At 38.6% G+C, this 17,700-nt stretch overlaps 1 protein-coding gene across 4 annotated transcripts in view; it reads right to left on the reverse strand.

Moving 5' to 3' along the window:
• Window positions 1-3,422: 3,422 nt before the first annotated feature.
• Window positions 3,423-17,700, reverse strand: part of HisRS (histidine--tRNA ligase) — a 29,937-nt gene continuing 15,659 nt past the window's right edge. For all 4 annotated transcript variants that reach the window (XM_083119524.1, XM_083119525.1, XM_083119527.1 and 1 more), the window contains 4 exons: window positions 16,340-16,546; window positions 15,254-15,548; window positions 9,085-9,371; window positions 3,423-4,044 (listed from right to left, as the gene is read on the reverse strand). In XM_083119524.1, the coding sequence (XP_082975650.1) occupies window positions 3,811-4,044; window positions 9,085-9,371; window positions 15,254-15,548; window positions 16,340-16,546 (1,023 nt within the window). In that variant the 3' untranslated portion in view covers window positions 3,423-3,810. The remainder of the gene's footprint in view (window positions 4,045-9,084; window positions 9,372-15,253; window positions 15,549-16,339; window positions 16,547-17,700) is intronic.

Genomic DNA, 17,700 nt, shown 5'->3' on the forward strand with positions numbered 1-17,700 from the left:
TGAGCCACCCTGCAGATCTTCCTCAAGATAGGGACAGATGGAAGGACTGTGTTGCTGCAGCCATGAACCTTCGGGTTTAAGAAGGCTAGAGAGTTAATTAGTTTGAACTCTATATGACAAATAATTCTCATACTATGACTTCGTATAAACATTTTTAACAAAAAAAATCTAACAAATTTCAATGAAAAATGCAGACTCTAGCGGTAGTACATCTCCTGTGTGGAAAAAAATTTTAACCAAAGAAAAATAAAACCTGCTTTTGACAAAATTCCAATGCTCATGTTGCATCGAAATTCAAGTATGTCAGACCTCCATTCCCAAAGGGGGAAAAATAAAATGAATATCATCTCTGGTTTTGGAGACATGTTAAATGTTGTGCAGAGACAGGTGTAATAGCAGTTGTCGTCAAGCTATTTGCAGCCACTGAGATTAGTGTTGTCTCAGCTGTCTGCTAGAGATTAATAACAGTGGCATAATTAGTAAGCGTGACATTTTTACGTAGTAATAGCAAGATTTCCCAAACTTCAGGGTCCATCTTTCAACGGGGTGTGTGTGTGTGGAGGGGGGGAGGTACAATATATATCTGCGATAAACGCCAAGATCATTGCCAATTCAATTTAAAAGCTCATACCATAGACCTTAAGAATACAAAAAAAAAACACAATTCTATCCCATATGATGAGAATTATTAAATATGATCGAAACTGAAATCAAAACACCTCAATTGACGCGTTTAAAGGTAATAACTTCTATGGTCTGCTGTCAATTGTTGTTTTGATAATGTAAAACAAATTTCCTATCGTTCAATGTGTGCATTTCCTCTTAACAAGTGGAAATAGCAGACATTCGCAGTGGTGTGCCCGTGTACTTTTTAGTAGTCATTCCTAAATTCCTCATTTTGCCATTCTTTCCTGCCTTTGACCTTTTTTTTTTGGCAAGATTATTGAGCCTAAGCATGGATTATGACCCCTCATCAATCCCTCTTTGGTCACGCCACTGGACACTGAAGAATCTTGGTGACTCCAGACCCAGACAAACCATGCCGTGGCTGTAAGCATGAGGATGGGGGCCAAAAAGAAGGCCTGTCATGACCCAGACCTTCAAGATTGGGGGAAAGTAGAGGTTGTTGGACTGCCTGTTCGGAAGCATTCGTCCATGGTTTTCGGCTGTTCTCGGCACAGTCAAAGATGATGGATTCGCACCTCTTCTGCGATGAGCTGGGAATTCCAACACCATTGTCTTCAATGGTAAACTTGATGCGAGGGTTCGGCACGAGGGGTATAGCCTGACAAGTTAAGTCCCAATATTCGCAGATTGCTGCGGAGCACTTCCTATTACGTCATCCTCCCCACCACTCTTCTACTCACTGGTCTGGCGTTGAGAGTACCAGTGGTGCCAACTCGGCAAAATTAAGCTAAAACAAATATGACAAACAATTTTCACTGTTTAGAGTGATGGTGCATGCAGGCTCCTATTATATCAGTGGTTCATTTAATTTAATTCAGCCTTTGAAAATGCGTGTGGTGCGCCAATCGTAAACTGTAGTATTATGTACGTGAGTTAAGGTTTATAACAAAGAGAAACTACTACTTCATTTTCTGAATGCGACATCGAGCAGTGGCCAGTTTTTTTAACTAGTGGGGTGGTGGTTCGTTTGTTTATCCTACAACAATCACTACGAGAACGCAATCTGATAACACGCTTGCCTGTGTTCTTTTCTAAAGCATTGAAATGTTCATGCTCTTTACTCTTGGCTGCAAGATTCTTACTTTGAAAGAGATGGACGAGCGTGTAGATGAACTGAATTAGACTTGGTGAAGCCGATTCAGACACGGACACAGATTCATCGTTAGACACAGACTCGGATGAGTGGGAGAGTGAAACTGAAGAAGGAGAACTGGAAAACATTTAGAAGGTGAGCTCAGTTCTATCGTTTATATATTTTTCATTTTTCTATCGTTTTATTTCATACATTTCTTATGCTGGTAAGAAATATCCCTAATATAACTTAATTCATTTAAGGTTATCAAAATGTATTTAGAATTTAGCGTAATCAATAGGTAGCATAGGTGACGGGATACTAATTCATGCCTTTCACATTCAAATTTCGTTGAAAATTCTCAGACAATTCCACTCCCTCCAGGTTGCAACACTGCAAACGAACGTCGCCGCAGACAATGGAGTGGGGAAATGTGATGTGAGGTGAGCAAACAATGGATTGAAGCATCTTGTTTTTAAACTTGTCAAGTTATAGTACTGAGGCATCATTTCAATGTGCTAAGATTAGCAAATCTCTTGCATATTTCCAGCAGTTTTATGCTGTCGCTTGGCTTATTTTGCACAAATATGAGAGTTTGCTGACTTATTTTTTACTTCTTCTCTAAAATATATAAAATACAATATTTTTATTACTTTGCTTGATCATCGCCGCATCTCCTGATGACCGGACGCCTCGCCTCTGATTAATAACCTTGTATCATAGCAGTTCATATTTCTAAAGCAGGTTTACAGGAAGTTTAGACAAGAGTGATTTCTTATTACCTTGTCAGTGTATGAGGCACTGATAAAAACTTACCTAGCTAAGTACAATTGTGAAAACTGAGGCGATACCAGATCTTGAATTGATAAATCAGTCAAGATTTACATGTATGAGCCGCAGTGGTCTAGTCAGTAGGGTGTCTGACTGCCATACGGGACACCCAGGTTTGATTCCCACGGTTGGTGATCTGAGGTCTGAATTTATCTGGCCACGTCCCACACACAAAGTGGCTCTAGGGCTCACCCAGTTTGTAATCAATGGGTACCTGAGGGCAACCAAAATGGCCAAGATTGAGAATGGGTGGGGCTCTACATCCTCTAAATGTGCCTTCTTCATAGTACTGTGCTATGTGCATGAGCAACTTTACCTTAGATTTACATGGAATTGCTAACAACCCCGTGTCAACAATTTTCACCATTTCTTCAACCTCAAGTTTATAAAGGTAAAAAAAAAAGGTAAAGTGCTCCCCTGTGCATAGCACCATTCCATGAAGGGGTATAGGGGGTGTGGGATCCAGTCGTGAGTGGGGGGTGCCCTGACCGCCTTTACCCCCAGGGTTTCCCCCAGGTACCCATGTTATCCGACGCTGGGTGGGTGCCGGGGCCGCTTCCAACATAAGAAATGTTCCCAGATTTGAACCGGCCAGGGATCGAACCCAGGACCTTTAGCATGGTAGTCAGACACATTACGGACTGAGCCCCCGCGGCTCAAGCTTATATTATGCAAAATTGAACAAATAATTGTTAACATCCATACAAATGTAATAACATCCTAATTGCTGGTTGACTAGAAAAATCATTGTATTAGTTTAAGTTTATCCATAAAAATAATCAATGGGCTGAGAATAGTTTGTCACAGTATTAATAAAATAAGCCATTCTTCCTTCTATCACTATTTATTACATCCAATGTACATACCCCACACATTCAATGGGTATACAAATGCCTGTCGAACTGAGGAAAACGTGATTATAATTTCTCACAGAGAAAAAGGTTGGTGATTTACTACGTAACATGTGCAGCAGTTTAATAATCTCATGCTAATAAATAAAATTTTCAGTTCATAACATTTCAATTCATACATTCAATGTGTATTATACAGAAGCCATCAATGTTCATATACCTCATAAATATTCAATATGAAAGATGTACGATGTTGTGCAGCAAACATCCATTCCACAGATAAAGACAACGAATACTGATAACTGTATTTTCAAACTTCACATGTTCCCATGCTTTTAAAGCTTTCCGTTATTAAAATGTCCACATGTGCTATGGAACACAATTTGTTATTGTTTCGTTCAGCTGTTCCAAGCGCTTTCGAATTTCTTCAGGTAGCTTGTCCCGTGGTACATCCGTTTCTTCTCGAGTTACAACATCACGAAGTTTCACTATACCCTGAGCAAGTTCACTTTCACCTATAATTACTACAAGTGGAATTCCAGAGTCCTCACAGTGTTGCAGTTGACCCAATAATTTTGGATTATTCTTATAGGACTGTTCCACCTGAAACAGAAAATAAATATATCAGCATACATCAAGTTTGCTTAACGTACAAAATATAACCATAAGTGTATTGCTCTATTACCTTTTGATAAACTGTGCACAGGCAGCATTTTGTGAAGCATTTAATTGAATAACTACTTTACTCAAAAAGCACTGGAATTTTTAGCATTTGTCAAGCAGGTTTCTGGCATGGGTTAATCTAATGATGATGAGCATTCTTTAATAAATCTTATTTGGGCAACATGAAAACTAGGCACTAGTTTATACATATAATGCTCAGTCATTCTGCAAGTCCTTACTTTATTCAATATGACTAATGTAACATTTTTTTGCCACACACGGTGAAACAAAAAACTTCAATGTGAGAAAAACAACTGTGCCTATTCTACAAATCTAATGAATATTTTTCTGCAGCGTACTGAACTGAAGGGTAATATGACAAACGTGAATAAGCAAACATACATCACACATCAACTGTATAAATCTCTTCATACAATGTAAAATGTCCTCTGCTATTGATTGGAGGACTGATTTTTTTCACAAGATCAGGTAAGGTAAACGGTAAAGTTCCCTGTGCATATAGCACCATGCCATGAAGGCATTTAGGGGATGTGGGGGTGGGGCCATTCTCGATCTTGGACATTTTGGAGATGATGTGATCAGCACTATGCTCCAACTGCCTTTACCCCTCAGGGTTTCCCCAGGTACCCATTGACCCAGTTGAGCCCCAACACCACGTTATGTGGGACACACAGCATCAGCTTCATAAAATCTGGTCCTTGGGCAGAGACTCTCAACAGATACTTCTATTTTATTCTGGACTGTATCAATGGTCACCACCTCCCCTGGATACATCTTATCACGTAACAAAACACAAGAGTCGCAGGGATTTAAAACACAAGTCAGATTTCTGGCAATAGAGCCCTTACTGCTAGAATTTCCAACTTCTAATTATTCTGTGGCAGGTGATATGATCCCACTGATTGGTATTTGGTCACCTCTGTTTCGATAAGAGGATACCTTCATGCCCTTACAAAGCAGGCTTGTTGAATGGTACTAAGAGGTGGGATATTTTTAAAGCAAATGTGACAACTGTAAGCTACATCATTACCGTTGTGTTTACTACATACTTATGACAGCAGTTGGCTCACGTTTTTAAACGTAGTGCCAGCAAATGTGTTCAACATAATGTTGTAGGGCCTATGCACTTAGGTTATGTTAGCCACATTGATGTGGTTACGTTAGTCACAGCTTTTATTGGTGCTTCGGAGCAATATTTACAATATACCTTGTGAGGTAATTTACTGGTTATATTTAGGTGCAAGACCAGAAGAAAGTGCAAGAACAGAAGAAAATGAAGAGCCGACCAGCCAGAGGCAGGAAACTGCGAAGGATGATGAAAAATTTAGGTGCTAACTTTGGTGTAAGAGTTTTGCTCATTTCTTCTTTATTTTTCTAAAAAACTTTAAAATATGCTTTTCCTGTGACTAATGTAACATCAATATGAGGCACATTCAGGACCCTCAAACTAACAATTAGAAGCACAAGATTTCTTCTATTTCTCCATACATGTTATATTACTTGGCCAGTAATACATTTTAATTATTATTTTCTTATTCCTTGTAGGTTTTTCGTCCAAAGGATCGTAGAAATCAGAAGCTTCTCTGATTTTGTGATGGGCTTTTTCAACCAAATTGCACATTAATGTTGCCATCTTGAATGAAACACTATTGCCACATTCAGAAAATGTAGAATTTAAGCTTTACAATGATATATAATATGATAGGGTTCCGAAAAATCAAAACAAGTGTCGGAAAATCGTGGAATGACCCTGACAAAAAGTTAAAAATGTAGCATGGTCCTTTACCCTGGGAAAAACTTGACCATTTACCTTAGTAATTACAAAAGCTTGAGAGCCAGTCAATTCTGAGCCTGGTCAATTGTGGTATGATTTATGAATATTTGTGCATTCAATTCAAATCAAAGATCTCAATGCCAGCATGGTTTTATGAAGTGTAAATTGACTGCAAGAAACTGAAGTCAATTTACAGACTACATGTCTAAAACTTAGTCAAGTGCACATTGACTTATGCAAAAAATCTAATATGGTTGATCATAAGCTGCTGTTACTACAGAAATTCCCTATACTGAGACTCTCACTTGTTTTTGTAAAAAAATAATACAGTAGTTATAAAAATAGGAATGTTCTATAGAAACTTGTAATTTTCACTCACTCTTAAATAATGAATCACGCGAATGCAAAAAGCTTTCTCAGAAAAAAAGGCAAAACTAGGTTATATGAATTATACCCTTATATTAAAAAAAGGTAAAAAAAAAAAAAAGGTAAAGCACTCCCCTGTGCTTAGCAGCACGCCATGAAGGCATATAGGGGGTGTGGGGGTAATGCCCCACACTTTCTTCATCCGGTTGCGAGTGGGGGTGATGTGATCAGCATCATGCCCCTGACTGCCTTTACCCCCCAGGGTTTCCCCCCCGGTGCCCATGTTATTCGATGCTGGGTGGGTGTCTGGGCTGCTTCCAACGTTAGAAAAGTTCCCAGATTTGAACCTGCCGAGGATCGAACCTGGGACCTTTAGCATGGTAGTCAGATTTCTAAAAATAGAAAATTCTGCTGATAAATTATAAAGGCTAATAAAGATTTTTTTTTGGGGGGGAAAGAACATCTCTTTGCAAAACATTATTGAAGTAGATGAGAAACAAGTAAAGTATAGCAGTAGTAACTGCATGTTTGCCTTAGAGTCTTGTGAGGAAGAAGATATGATTATCAAGTAGCATTTCCGCCCTCCCCCAAACTCCTAACATCTATCATACTTGTCAGGTACACCAAAGAAGGAAGAGTGGCAACGTGACTTCACAACTGCTATGTTATTCTTATACAGGGTGTCCGGCTTAGACCTTTAACATTACAAAAGAGCATAATTTTGCAGAGAAACCCAATTTTATTACCAAAATTTACATTTTGGTAGAAAAACTCATGCATTTTTTGTCCCAGCACCAGCACTTCACAACAACCTCGATTTTAACCCGCCCCTGTGGCACGGCAGATGTCAAACTAATATTCCAATTCCGTCCAGGTATTCACTAGCATTTGAGGGGTCACATTGTTAAACGCCTGACGAATTCTGTTACGCAGATCTTCCAAGTTCTCGACGGCATACTGTATACTTGGTCCTTGATGAACCCACAAAAGAAAAAGTCTAGGGGGAAAGATCCGGCGAGCGCGGAGGCCAAGTAAGTGGTTGAGATCCTCTTCCAATCCATCTTCTGCGAAAATGATCATCGAGAAATTCTCGTACACTGATAGCAAAATGTGCCGGGGCTCCGTCTTGCTGGGAAATGGTTTCTGGAGGCATTTGAGGCACAGCGTAATGATGAAGCATGTCTAAATAATTCCTTCCTCTCACTGTTTCTTCAGCAAAGAAGAACGGGCCTATTATCTTCTCTCTCATTAACCCACACCACACATTAACTTTTGGAGAGTCTCTCATAATTTCACGAAATTCATGAGGATTGTCACTTTTCCAAATACGGCAATTTTGCTTGTTAACTTTGCCACACATGTGGAATGCAGCTTCATCAGAAAAGCACACCTTGTGCAGAAAAGCATTGTTCTTGTCAATTTCGGTTAACATTTTGCCCGAAGACGTCTGTCTTTTAGGTTTATCATCAGGATAATTTCGTTGATCTAACTGGATCTTGTACGCCCATAGACGTAATCTTTTGTGCACAACATCATGGATAGTAGACCGAGGAATGTTGAGCTCTAAACTTGAACGTCTTATTGATTTTCTTGGACTTCTTGTGAATGCAGTGCAAATCACTTCAATGTTTTCCTCTAATACCTTCAGCTTCACGTACTTCCCGTGCATCGACACAACACTTCCAGTTTCTCTTAGTTGTTTATCCCACTTAGCAATACTCAAATAGGAAGGAACATTGTCGTGACGTTGGTTATTAAATTCACGCCGAAAAGCACGTTAACAAGCTTCACAGATTTGTTTGCTGCCAGTGAAAGAACGCAGAACACTTTCTGCTGAACCGTCCACTCCGCCATCTTGGAATTTATGAGATACACGCGCATGCGCGTCACGTCAACTTCTTAGTACTGGTGATTCTCGCAAATGGCCACTGTTGCCAGTCCCATACAAACAATAAGTTTCATTTGAAGTTGAATGTAACTAAAGTTATACTGTTCTGTAATGTTAAAGATCTAAGCCGGACACCCTGTACTGTGTGAGAGTGCCTCATAGCAGATGTTGCTATGGTACGTCACAGGCACGGTGGTTCCCCGTACCAACCAAGTTGCAAAACTCCAGCACAATAATCCATACTTCCCAAATCACCGAATTGCCCACACCACATTAGTTATGCCAGTTTGGAGGTACACAGAACTGCAGACTTACCAGACATGTTCGATACTGGGAAAAGACTGCTCGTGAATAAAAACTTTTTCCTTAAACACTCTTACAAATGAGAATTCGTCATAAGGTGCACAGTAAAATAACAGGGAGAATAAATAACACTTGTGAAATGTAAACAAACTTTGAAGCTCCTACTACTAACACTGAAAATGTGACATGATCTCTTCTGAAACATTTTTTTTCCTTCTTCTTTCTTTGAAAAATTGTGTTATCAACAAAATGTCCTAGTAGCACTGAGCTTGGTATTGCCTATTCAATAAGCATTGCCCCAAGAAAGTGACACGTTGCAATACAGCTGCTGAGTAGCATTAGAGAGAGCTGAATGCACTTGACACACCTTCCACCTCTTCCCTCCACCTAGGCCACAAAGTCTGACTTTAATGGTCCGGGGATTCTGCATGGGGAAAAGTGCTTTAGGCAGCAGCTGTCAATTCGGACATGGCTTAAGAATCAAGCAGGATCACTTCCATTTCAAGAAATATTTGTCTAACTATATACTTAAAAGTTTTAAATATCTCATACAATTGCAAACTATTCAAGAAGGGGTTCATTTCACACAAGTTTAGTGTCGAGAGCCGTAACGTATATATCCTCTTACCTTAATATTGGCATCCCATAGTTCTTTGCATAGCTTCATTCTTTCTTCCAAAAGATTTTTCTGTGCTGATGCAACGAAGGTCTCCACTTCTGTTGTTCTTATTTTCTTCTTAGAGCCAACGGCTCGTGCTTCCACGATCGAGAAAATACGTTCCACTCCTATACTGACTCCCACGCATGGAACATTCTTTCCCTTGGAATCAAACATTCCCACCAAAGTATCATATCTCCCACCACCAGCGACACTGCCAACACCAATGGACTCTCCCTGTTCATTCTTTGCCTGGCCTGTAATGAGATCAAACTTATCAGTAATGCAGAAGACAATTCTCATGTTTTACCTGCAAATATCAAGTGGTACATAAAGTGTAATATCGCTGTTCTACGCACATATCTTTCTCAAAAGCTAAGAATAGAGTGAAATCTGATCTTAAAAAAAAAGAAGATAATTGGCAAATACAATGGCTGTTCAAAAAGAAACCGAACTTTTAGAAAATTGAGAAAATGGTAATATTCAGCAGCTATTTCGATCTGTCTCTTTCAAAGTACTCCCCTCCACTGTGCACACAACGGTCCCATCGTTTCTTCCAGTCCTGGAATGCCTGCTGAAATAGCCTGTAAACGCTGTAGTGAATTCCCCTTGATTTCTTCCATTGTTTGGAATCTGTGACCTTTGAGGGTTGATTTCAACTTGGGAAAGAGGAAGAAGTCTGCTGGTGCCAAATCAGTGGAGTAGGCCAGTTGTGGGAAAACAAGTGTCTGGTGCTTTGCGAAAAACTCCCTGGTGAGGAATGAGCACATGCATTATCGTGATGAACCAACCAGGACTTGTTCTACCACATCTGTGGGCCTATTGTGCTGCACCTTTTCTTGTAATCGTTGCATGATGTTAACGCAGAACGCTGCATTCACTGTGGAACCATGCGGCACAAACTCAGATTCTCTTTCAGTCTAAGAACATGATTAACGTCATTTTAACATGGGATCTAATCATTTGTCGTCCTTGATGGAGGTTCAACCTGATGTTAAACGTCTGTACCAATCGTAACACTGTTAATCTGAAACTTTCCTTGCCATAGGCTTCATGTAACACATTGTAAATCTCTTTGAAAGTTTTATTCAATTTCACACATACTCGCTGCTCTATCCTTCCAGTTACTTCATAGTAGGGTAACTGAAAATCGCGGTGGGCACTCAACGCGATCTACTGCATTACTGTGGTTAGCAACGGCTTTGAAACCGGGCCAAGTTAATAACTAAGGACACCACTAGGCAGCACCACTGTTAGCTCTATTCAACGAATTTATATACAAACTTTACAAAAAGATTTCGGTTTCTTTTTGAACAGGCCTTGTATGTTATAACAATTACAAGAAAGTGTTTTCAAAGAAGTTGGAAATCTTGAATTCTTTTTAAAAATTATTAAACATCAATTGAGATACATAAGGGCAAAAGAGACTGGGTGCTATTTTGTTCCTTCGAGGAGAGAGTGGTCTAACTTCTTGCCAAAAATCACCCTTCCCTTCTTTTCTTCTGGCATAGACAGTATAAGAATAGGGCAATTGCCTGTATGCTCGAGCAGCTTATCATCTCCCCACACTTAACATATGGGCAAATAACAAGCACTTAACATTACAAAATAATGTACAAATTTTTGGAAACTTAAGGAATTTACCTACAACTTTTATTTGAACCATTTTCAAAATTTCCCTTCATTCAAATACTACTTCAGAAAGTGTTTAGAAATTCTACATTTATCACACTACAGTGAAACGCCGATATTACTTTCCCGCTTAATATGTTCATCCAGTCAGGCCCCGGCAAAAGGCCATGTTAAATAATAGGACGCTCACCTCAATTTTACGTTCGCTCTAACTCCCATTTCCAGCTTTATACGTTTTCCGAACCATGACGATGTCTTAAAATTTGGCAGAAACCTGTTCTGTTGATTATGCGACTTCTCTCTCCTATATCTTGCTTTTGCAGCTGTTTCATTCATGACGCAACATTGTACTTCCAGATGTTAGGCTGTCGTGCAAGAGGAAGGAACGAAGAAACATGGTCAGTAGAAGGTGGTGGGGGGGAGGCAGGGTACAACTTGCATTTGTCATACCTCCCTTGAGGGACAGGAAGGGAAAACAGCACTTCTTGCATTCCCCGTGAAGATGAAATGTGCAGATCCTTCTGCCGCAGGTTCAGACAACAAGCACACTGTTGCCAAACCCATTCTCTGTAATTGCTGACTTCCCTAGAGTTTGGACACAATGTGTTTGACTGAGGTGTCTTTGTTATCCCTTCGAATCCTTCCTAGTTGACGGGAATGTAAAAAAAGAGGGGGGGACTTGTTTTGTAAAAACTTTTCCTTTCTTCTTGTTTACAACGTTGCAAATGGGGAAAAAATAAGGATTTGCCATACCGGATAACAACTGCACTTTTTCTTCAATGGAAATTTGTTTAGATTCCTAAGGAGATATGATTGGATGTAGTTTGATTATTTTGAACCCTATATCATCTGGTTATCAGAATGAAAATGAAAAAGCACAAGCTAAAGTGATCATTTTTTTATATGGGCAGATAGGGCAATATTTTACTAACTGAAGGAAAAATATTTGTGTCAAATCAAATGCGTGGAGGGAGTGAGGTTGGGATAAATGATTCTTCTATGTGAGGCAGAGAATGGTTTCTCTATGCATATTGCGTGACTTTTATGTTGTAAAGTGATGGTGCCAAGAAAAATGAGTGAATAAACTAGCCCCCCCCCCCCCAAAAAAACAGAATATATGGAGTAAAGGCAGCCGGAGCATGGTGCAAAGTGCATGGGAAACTTTACCTTCAATTTTTTTCTCATTTGCAAGGGGGGGCATTTGGTTTCTCATGCCCCCTATGGTATCATCACTAGTAGTGTTGGGCAATATATCGTCAAGATGATATATCACGATATTGAAAAAATATCATCCAGGTGATATCAACTAGACGATATATTGTCACGATGTTTGGCAAGTTAAACAGTGTCGGCGATATATCATCATATTTGGTGATATATATAGAGTTGGTTATATATCATCATGATATTTTAGCGATATATATGCATGCATGTCAGCAATATATCGTCACGATATTTGGCAATATATATATAGTGATATCAAATTTCCGATATCGTGCATCCCTATGTTATATCAAATTTCAGATATCGTCCATCCCAAATCACTAGTCTTGTAATTACTGAAAACTGCCAAGTATTCCTGCCTTGATTTTCTTCCTCGTGTGGAAGTGAGCACCCTTACACGAGACATTTTAACCAATTAACATAAAGGCGAAAAGACTTTCCTCTGGCATCTAAAATTACCAGTTGCTCTTCAACCTGAATACGCACATTCAACGAACATAGCGTACTGCAAGTGAAAAATAAAAGATGCCCATCTTCCCCCACATGAGCTCATTACTCCGGCACTGTGCAGAGCTATGCAGTAACTGAAGGATTCAGCCCCTTTGTCATTCTTTAATGCCCCGTATCAGAAATCTTGCTCATATCATGCTCGAAGCTTTGACATGACAACATGGGAGAGCTTCAAGCAGTGATCCTTCTCCCCTCCCCCCCTCCTTTCTTCCTGCAACTTGGCCGAGAATAAGAACACCCACCACGTGTTTGTCAGGTCTCCACCTTCCCCTCCCTTCCAATACAAACCGATGGCAGCTGGCGCCAAATATTTCCACAGAGGTATGTCTCATCCACTCGGGAAGAAAACTACAATCTACTCTCCGAAGGTTGTTTTGTTTTGACAATTAGGAAACACGAGTATGACACAAAGCGAGGAGTTAGAAAAACAAAAGCTATTTTTTTTCCTTTTGTTCTGCCTTCTGATATACACCTTGAACACGAAGAGCAGTGCAGGAAGGAAATGCACATGATGCTAAGAATAATATAATCACCACTTTTCTTCGGAACCATTCACATGCTGAAAACAAATCATGCGATATTAAACATTGACAGAAAAAAAAAGGAAACACGTTATTTATGGGGAAACTATTGGTGGAAGGGGTGTTTACCCTCCGCAAGACTTCCTAATCCAATAATAAATAGTCAATTAACATGGATGTAAATAACAATCAGTGGGGTGCCCAAAGGGGGATGATGGGGCCATAAGCCAGTATTTCTAAAAAAAAAGAAGTAACGTCAAAGCCAGGAATAGATGGCAAAGTGAGGGCACACTATTATAAAAAGTATCCGTAACCTCATTCCACCTTCCGAAAATCCTGCACCCGTCATTGATAATTTCTTGTGACGTCTAAAAATGCGTTAAGTGTGACAAAGTTTTGTTTTATTCACTTCATGCTGTTGGGCTGATCGAGACTGGATACATATGCAGCTCAAAATGGAATCTGAATCATTCTGCAAGCCTTCAGGAATCTTTGATTACAGTATATAAAGATGCTTGGCGTCCAGCTATAAATAAACACCCCGCTCCAATTACCCGGGACTTCTAAAAATAGCAAGTAATTTCCAATTTACAGAGTAAACTGAGATCTCACAGGATCAGATGCATTAACTGAACCTAATAGGTGGCAGTTAGAAGCAGTCATCCACCGTTCCTACCTTCGAAAGTGGATCCCGTTAATCCGTAATTGACTTTCACAGCACGTCTTGCTTTTGTCCTTAGACATTCATTGTCATACTTATTTCCTGTTGTTAAATAATTTTTGACACAATATACCCCCTAAAAAGTTGACTGTGTAGCCCTTTCTTACTGACACTTGAGTTTCACCCCTCCCTATTGCTTTCCCGCTTTTTACGTTTCCAGGATTTTACATTTTTTATTTATGGGCCACTGAAAAATGTAAAATCGGGGTTTGACTGTATTCATGCAATGGCACAAAAATCTGTACTAGAAATAAAAAGCAACTACATATAAACAGCTTTAACTGACAATTTACTGGGCTAAGAGCCTCTACATATAATGAAATATTGAAAGTTGCATACACTGGAGGTCTGTAACATGAATTTCTAATACATTTATTTGTTACACTTAGGTATAATATGGGATTTATTCCAATTTTACACTGATAAGAGTACCATTAACCTTTTGATTACCAAGCCCATTTTGCCAAGTAAGCTCCCTGGTACCAGGTCAATTTTAAGCAAAATGCCGAGTTTCATTAAGATGACTGTAGATCGGAGGCTAATTGCCCTAGACAGACGAATGATATATCGTTATACGCGGAATGAACTATAGAATCTGACTATATAAAATTTATGCACATTGAATGTATAAATGGATGCAGGGGAGGGGGGAGGAACAGGAAAATTCCAAAATCTCAGAAAAAAATGTCCCTCCGCTCCTGGACTACAAAGTACAGGACATTGTCAAAATACACATGGAAATGATTGCAGGCATGTCTGGAACAAGAAAATAATTGCACTATTATCATACGAGCAATAGAACACAACTTGTAGCCCCTACCTCCTGACATGTCTGTGCGCCACTGACTCAAGCCTCGGATTACAGAGTTACCTTGAAACGCCTGTATATTGGAGGCTAATTGCCCTAGATGAATGAATCAAGTACCGTTATACGTGGAATGAAAAATAGATTCGAACTACGTACAATTTATGCACATTGAATGCATATATGGATGCAGGGGGAGGGGGAGGAACTGGAAAAAATGCCCCTTCCGCCCCTGGACTACAAAGTACAGGACATTGTCAAAATACACATGGAAATGATCGCAGGCATGTCTGGAACAAGAAAATAATTGCACTATTATCATACGAGCAATAGAACATGACTTGTACCCCCCAAACCACATGTCTATGTGCCACTGACTCAGTTTCAAAGGAAGCCACCATTTTCCCGTCATCCCCCCCCCCCCTATTTATGGAAGAACAAGACGTGCAAGTGTCTTTACGGTGCGGAATATGTGTTAACAATAATATAAAAGAAGAAAATCGCAATTCCAGCAAATAATAGCAACATTATGATGTAAAAACTACGAACATGTCGAAATATCTCGATCGAGATATTTGGTACACAAGCGGTTAAGGACATACTTTGCTTTCGGCTAAAGATTAAAACATATACAAAACAAAATTTGAACCTTGGTTACAGCAACGTCAAAAATGCAATTGCTGTTGAAGATATCATTACCAGAACAATACACAATGCCATACTTACTTAACAATATTGCCTCATAAATTACACCAGTGTAGTAATCTAAGCCTCTGGCCAAACTTAGATCAAAAGACACTTTGTCTGAGAGACCGTACAGATCACAAAATTGGAGGAAGAGTTTCATTGACTGAAGACCTTTCTTTGCAACTGCTGATTTGCTCATCAACGGATCTTCTAGCAACTGATCCACCAGTTCAGCTTTCCCATTCAAACACACATACTGTCCAATTTTGTCCGCTGTTTCAGGTGCTAGACCTTTCTCATCTACCATTTCTGCACGTACATCATCCCAGGGAGTCTGTGAAAGATTAAAAATGTTAGATGCTCTGCATAACCTAAACTAGGGGCAAAAAAAAAAAACTTTTGGAATAACGAAAAAAAAAAAGATTTTAAACACCAATAATAATTTTGATACATGGAAACCCTTATCACCACCATCTGTGCGTAGTGAGCACATATAACATGGACTATTTAAGCATAAAAAAAACTTTCTTAAGGGAAAAATTCTTCTTTTCTTCTTTTGAATTGTAACTTTGGTTGACATACTGTACCTTAGAATGGATTGGCAATTTTAAATTTTAAACAAGAAAGAAAAGGGTAGTAGCATTGAATCTTAATTGAACTTTACACATTGTCTAGTGCTTTCCTTTCACATATTGCAACATTACTTTTCGAGAGAGAAGATATTCTTATGTGAACATGTTTCTATTGCTAGTGGTGGGGATCATATTTGCTTGATCTGTAATCTTCCCTTTGTGATGCCTATTATATGAAGGTCTTGGGAATAAAACAGGGTAAGACAATTTGGTCATTATTGAGTTACAAAGTAAAAAGAGCCATCCTTCAATTTTTCCTTATAATTGCCATGTCATGCATTGCATTCATTGAACTCTTCAGAAATTGAACACAACACAAAAACAATTTATCTACAGTATAGCTTCTAATAATCTTTCTGCTTAAGAAACTCATTAATAACGAAAATGTCACCATGTTTTACTCCTGAGCCCTTCAAAAAATACAAAATGCAGTACACTGCACAGAAAAGAGTAAAGTGTTTTTACAGATTAGATTAAAAGATGACAAACCTACCTTGTCCAATTTATCTACAGCTGAACAAATGGCTCGGAATTTTTCTGGTGGAACACCACATACTTCAAACAAACCATCCAGTAGCTGCCTGTGATTTACTTTTATTACGAAGTCCCCAAGTTCCAAAGAAGTTAAAATTTCAGCAACAACACGTACACATTCTGAATCTGGAATCATTAAGTCATATTGGCCAGCAATATCAAAATCCTGTAAAGCAAATCAAAAGAAATTACAAATTGAATCCACAGAGAACTACGAACAGTTTTCATCCTTGTATAGATATGAAATTTTGAGGAGTTCGTTGACAAATGCTAAACTGGTAATATTTTTCAACTGGTCATTGGTCCCGAGTTCACTAAAATATTAACTCAGTAATTATTCATCTTCACACTATTCCTGTTAGGATATACCATCACATATATTTTTAATATGTGTGGGTGTGTGTGATGTACATCAATATTTGAAACCCCTTCAAAACTATTACATATTTTTGTCTTGTGCTTTCAATTTTTTCTGTAGTTAAGTGTGTGTGTGTGTACATGGATCATGTAATAAAATAAATTTGCAGAATAAAAAGTTTTGTATAATACTGGAACAATTCATAATTCCTAGAGGCACATATTTTTGGTTAATAAAAAAAGCAAAATTTCGGTACAAAAACAGCCAATTTCAGGTTCAATAGCGGTAAATAAAATAAATTTGCTGGTATAGTATATAAAATAACATTTTGGTTTTAAAATTGTGAATATAATCCTAAATTTGATTTTAAAACTGCACTTACTACAAAAAATAAACACATTCCTTCTAAAAACACATTTATGTTGTTACCAGAGTATATAAAGTTTATTCCTGTATAAAAGGGTCCATTTTTGCTTGTCAAATATTTACAGCAGAATAAATTAATTTTCCGTGAATTGCATAACTCGCAGGATAATTCTGTTTCGTCGGTAAATAAACTCTAAATTTCGTGTTTAAGAGTCTATTTCGCAGTTCATTTCGCATTATTTCGTGACAAAACAGGGTAGGAAAATGCACCTCACACCTTTCACAAACATGAGAAATTAACATTACAAGTTGTTATTTCACATTTCGTGGTTTTGCCAAAAACGAAATATGCATGCCTCTAATAATTCCAGAACATCAACAATGAGGTTAGGAAAAATACCAAATTTCCATTTTAATTACCACCTTAGATGAAGTTTGGTTCGAGTTGACACCAAGGTGTGGCAACATAAGAATGGAAAGTTTCAGCAAAACAATAATGAACCTATGAATTATTTTCTTTGAGGACATTATATGCTGTTAAAAGTTTGAGAGAGAAGCAAAATGATTTTGGAATTGACACTTCTGCTCTTTACACT

This window comes from Lepisma saccharinum, chromosome 3 (assembly GCF_977018435.1).
Source record: "Lepisma saccharinum chromosome 3, izLepSacc3.1, whole genome shotgun sequence".
Lineage (NCBI taxonomy): Eukaryota > Metazoa > Arthropoda > Insecta > Zygentoma > Lepismatidae > Lepisma > Lepisma saccharinum.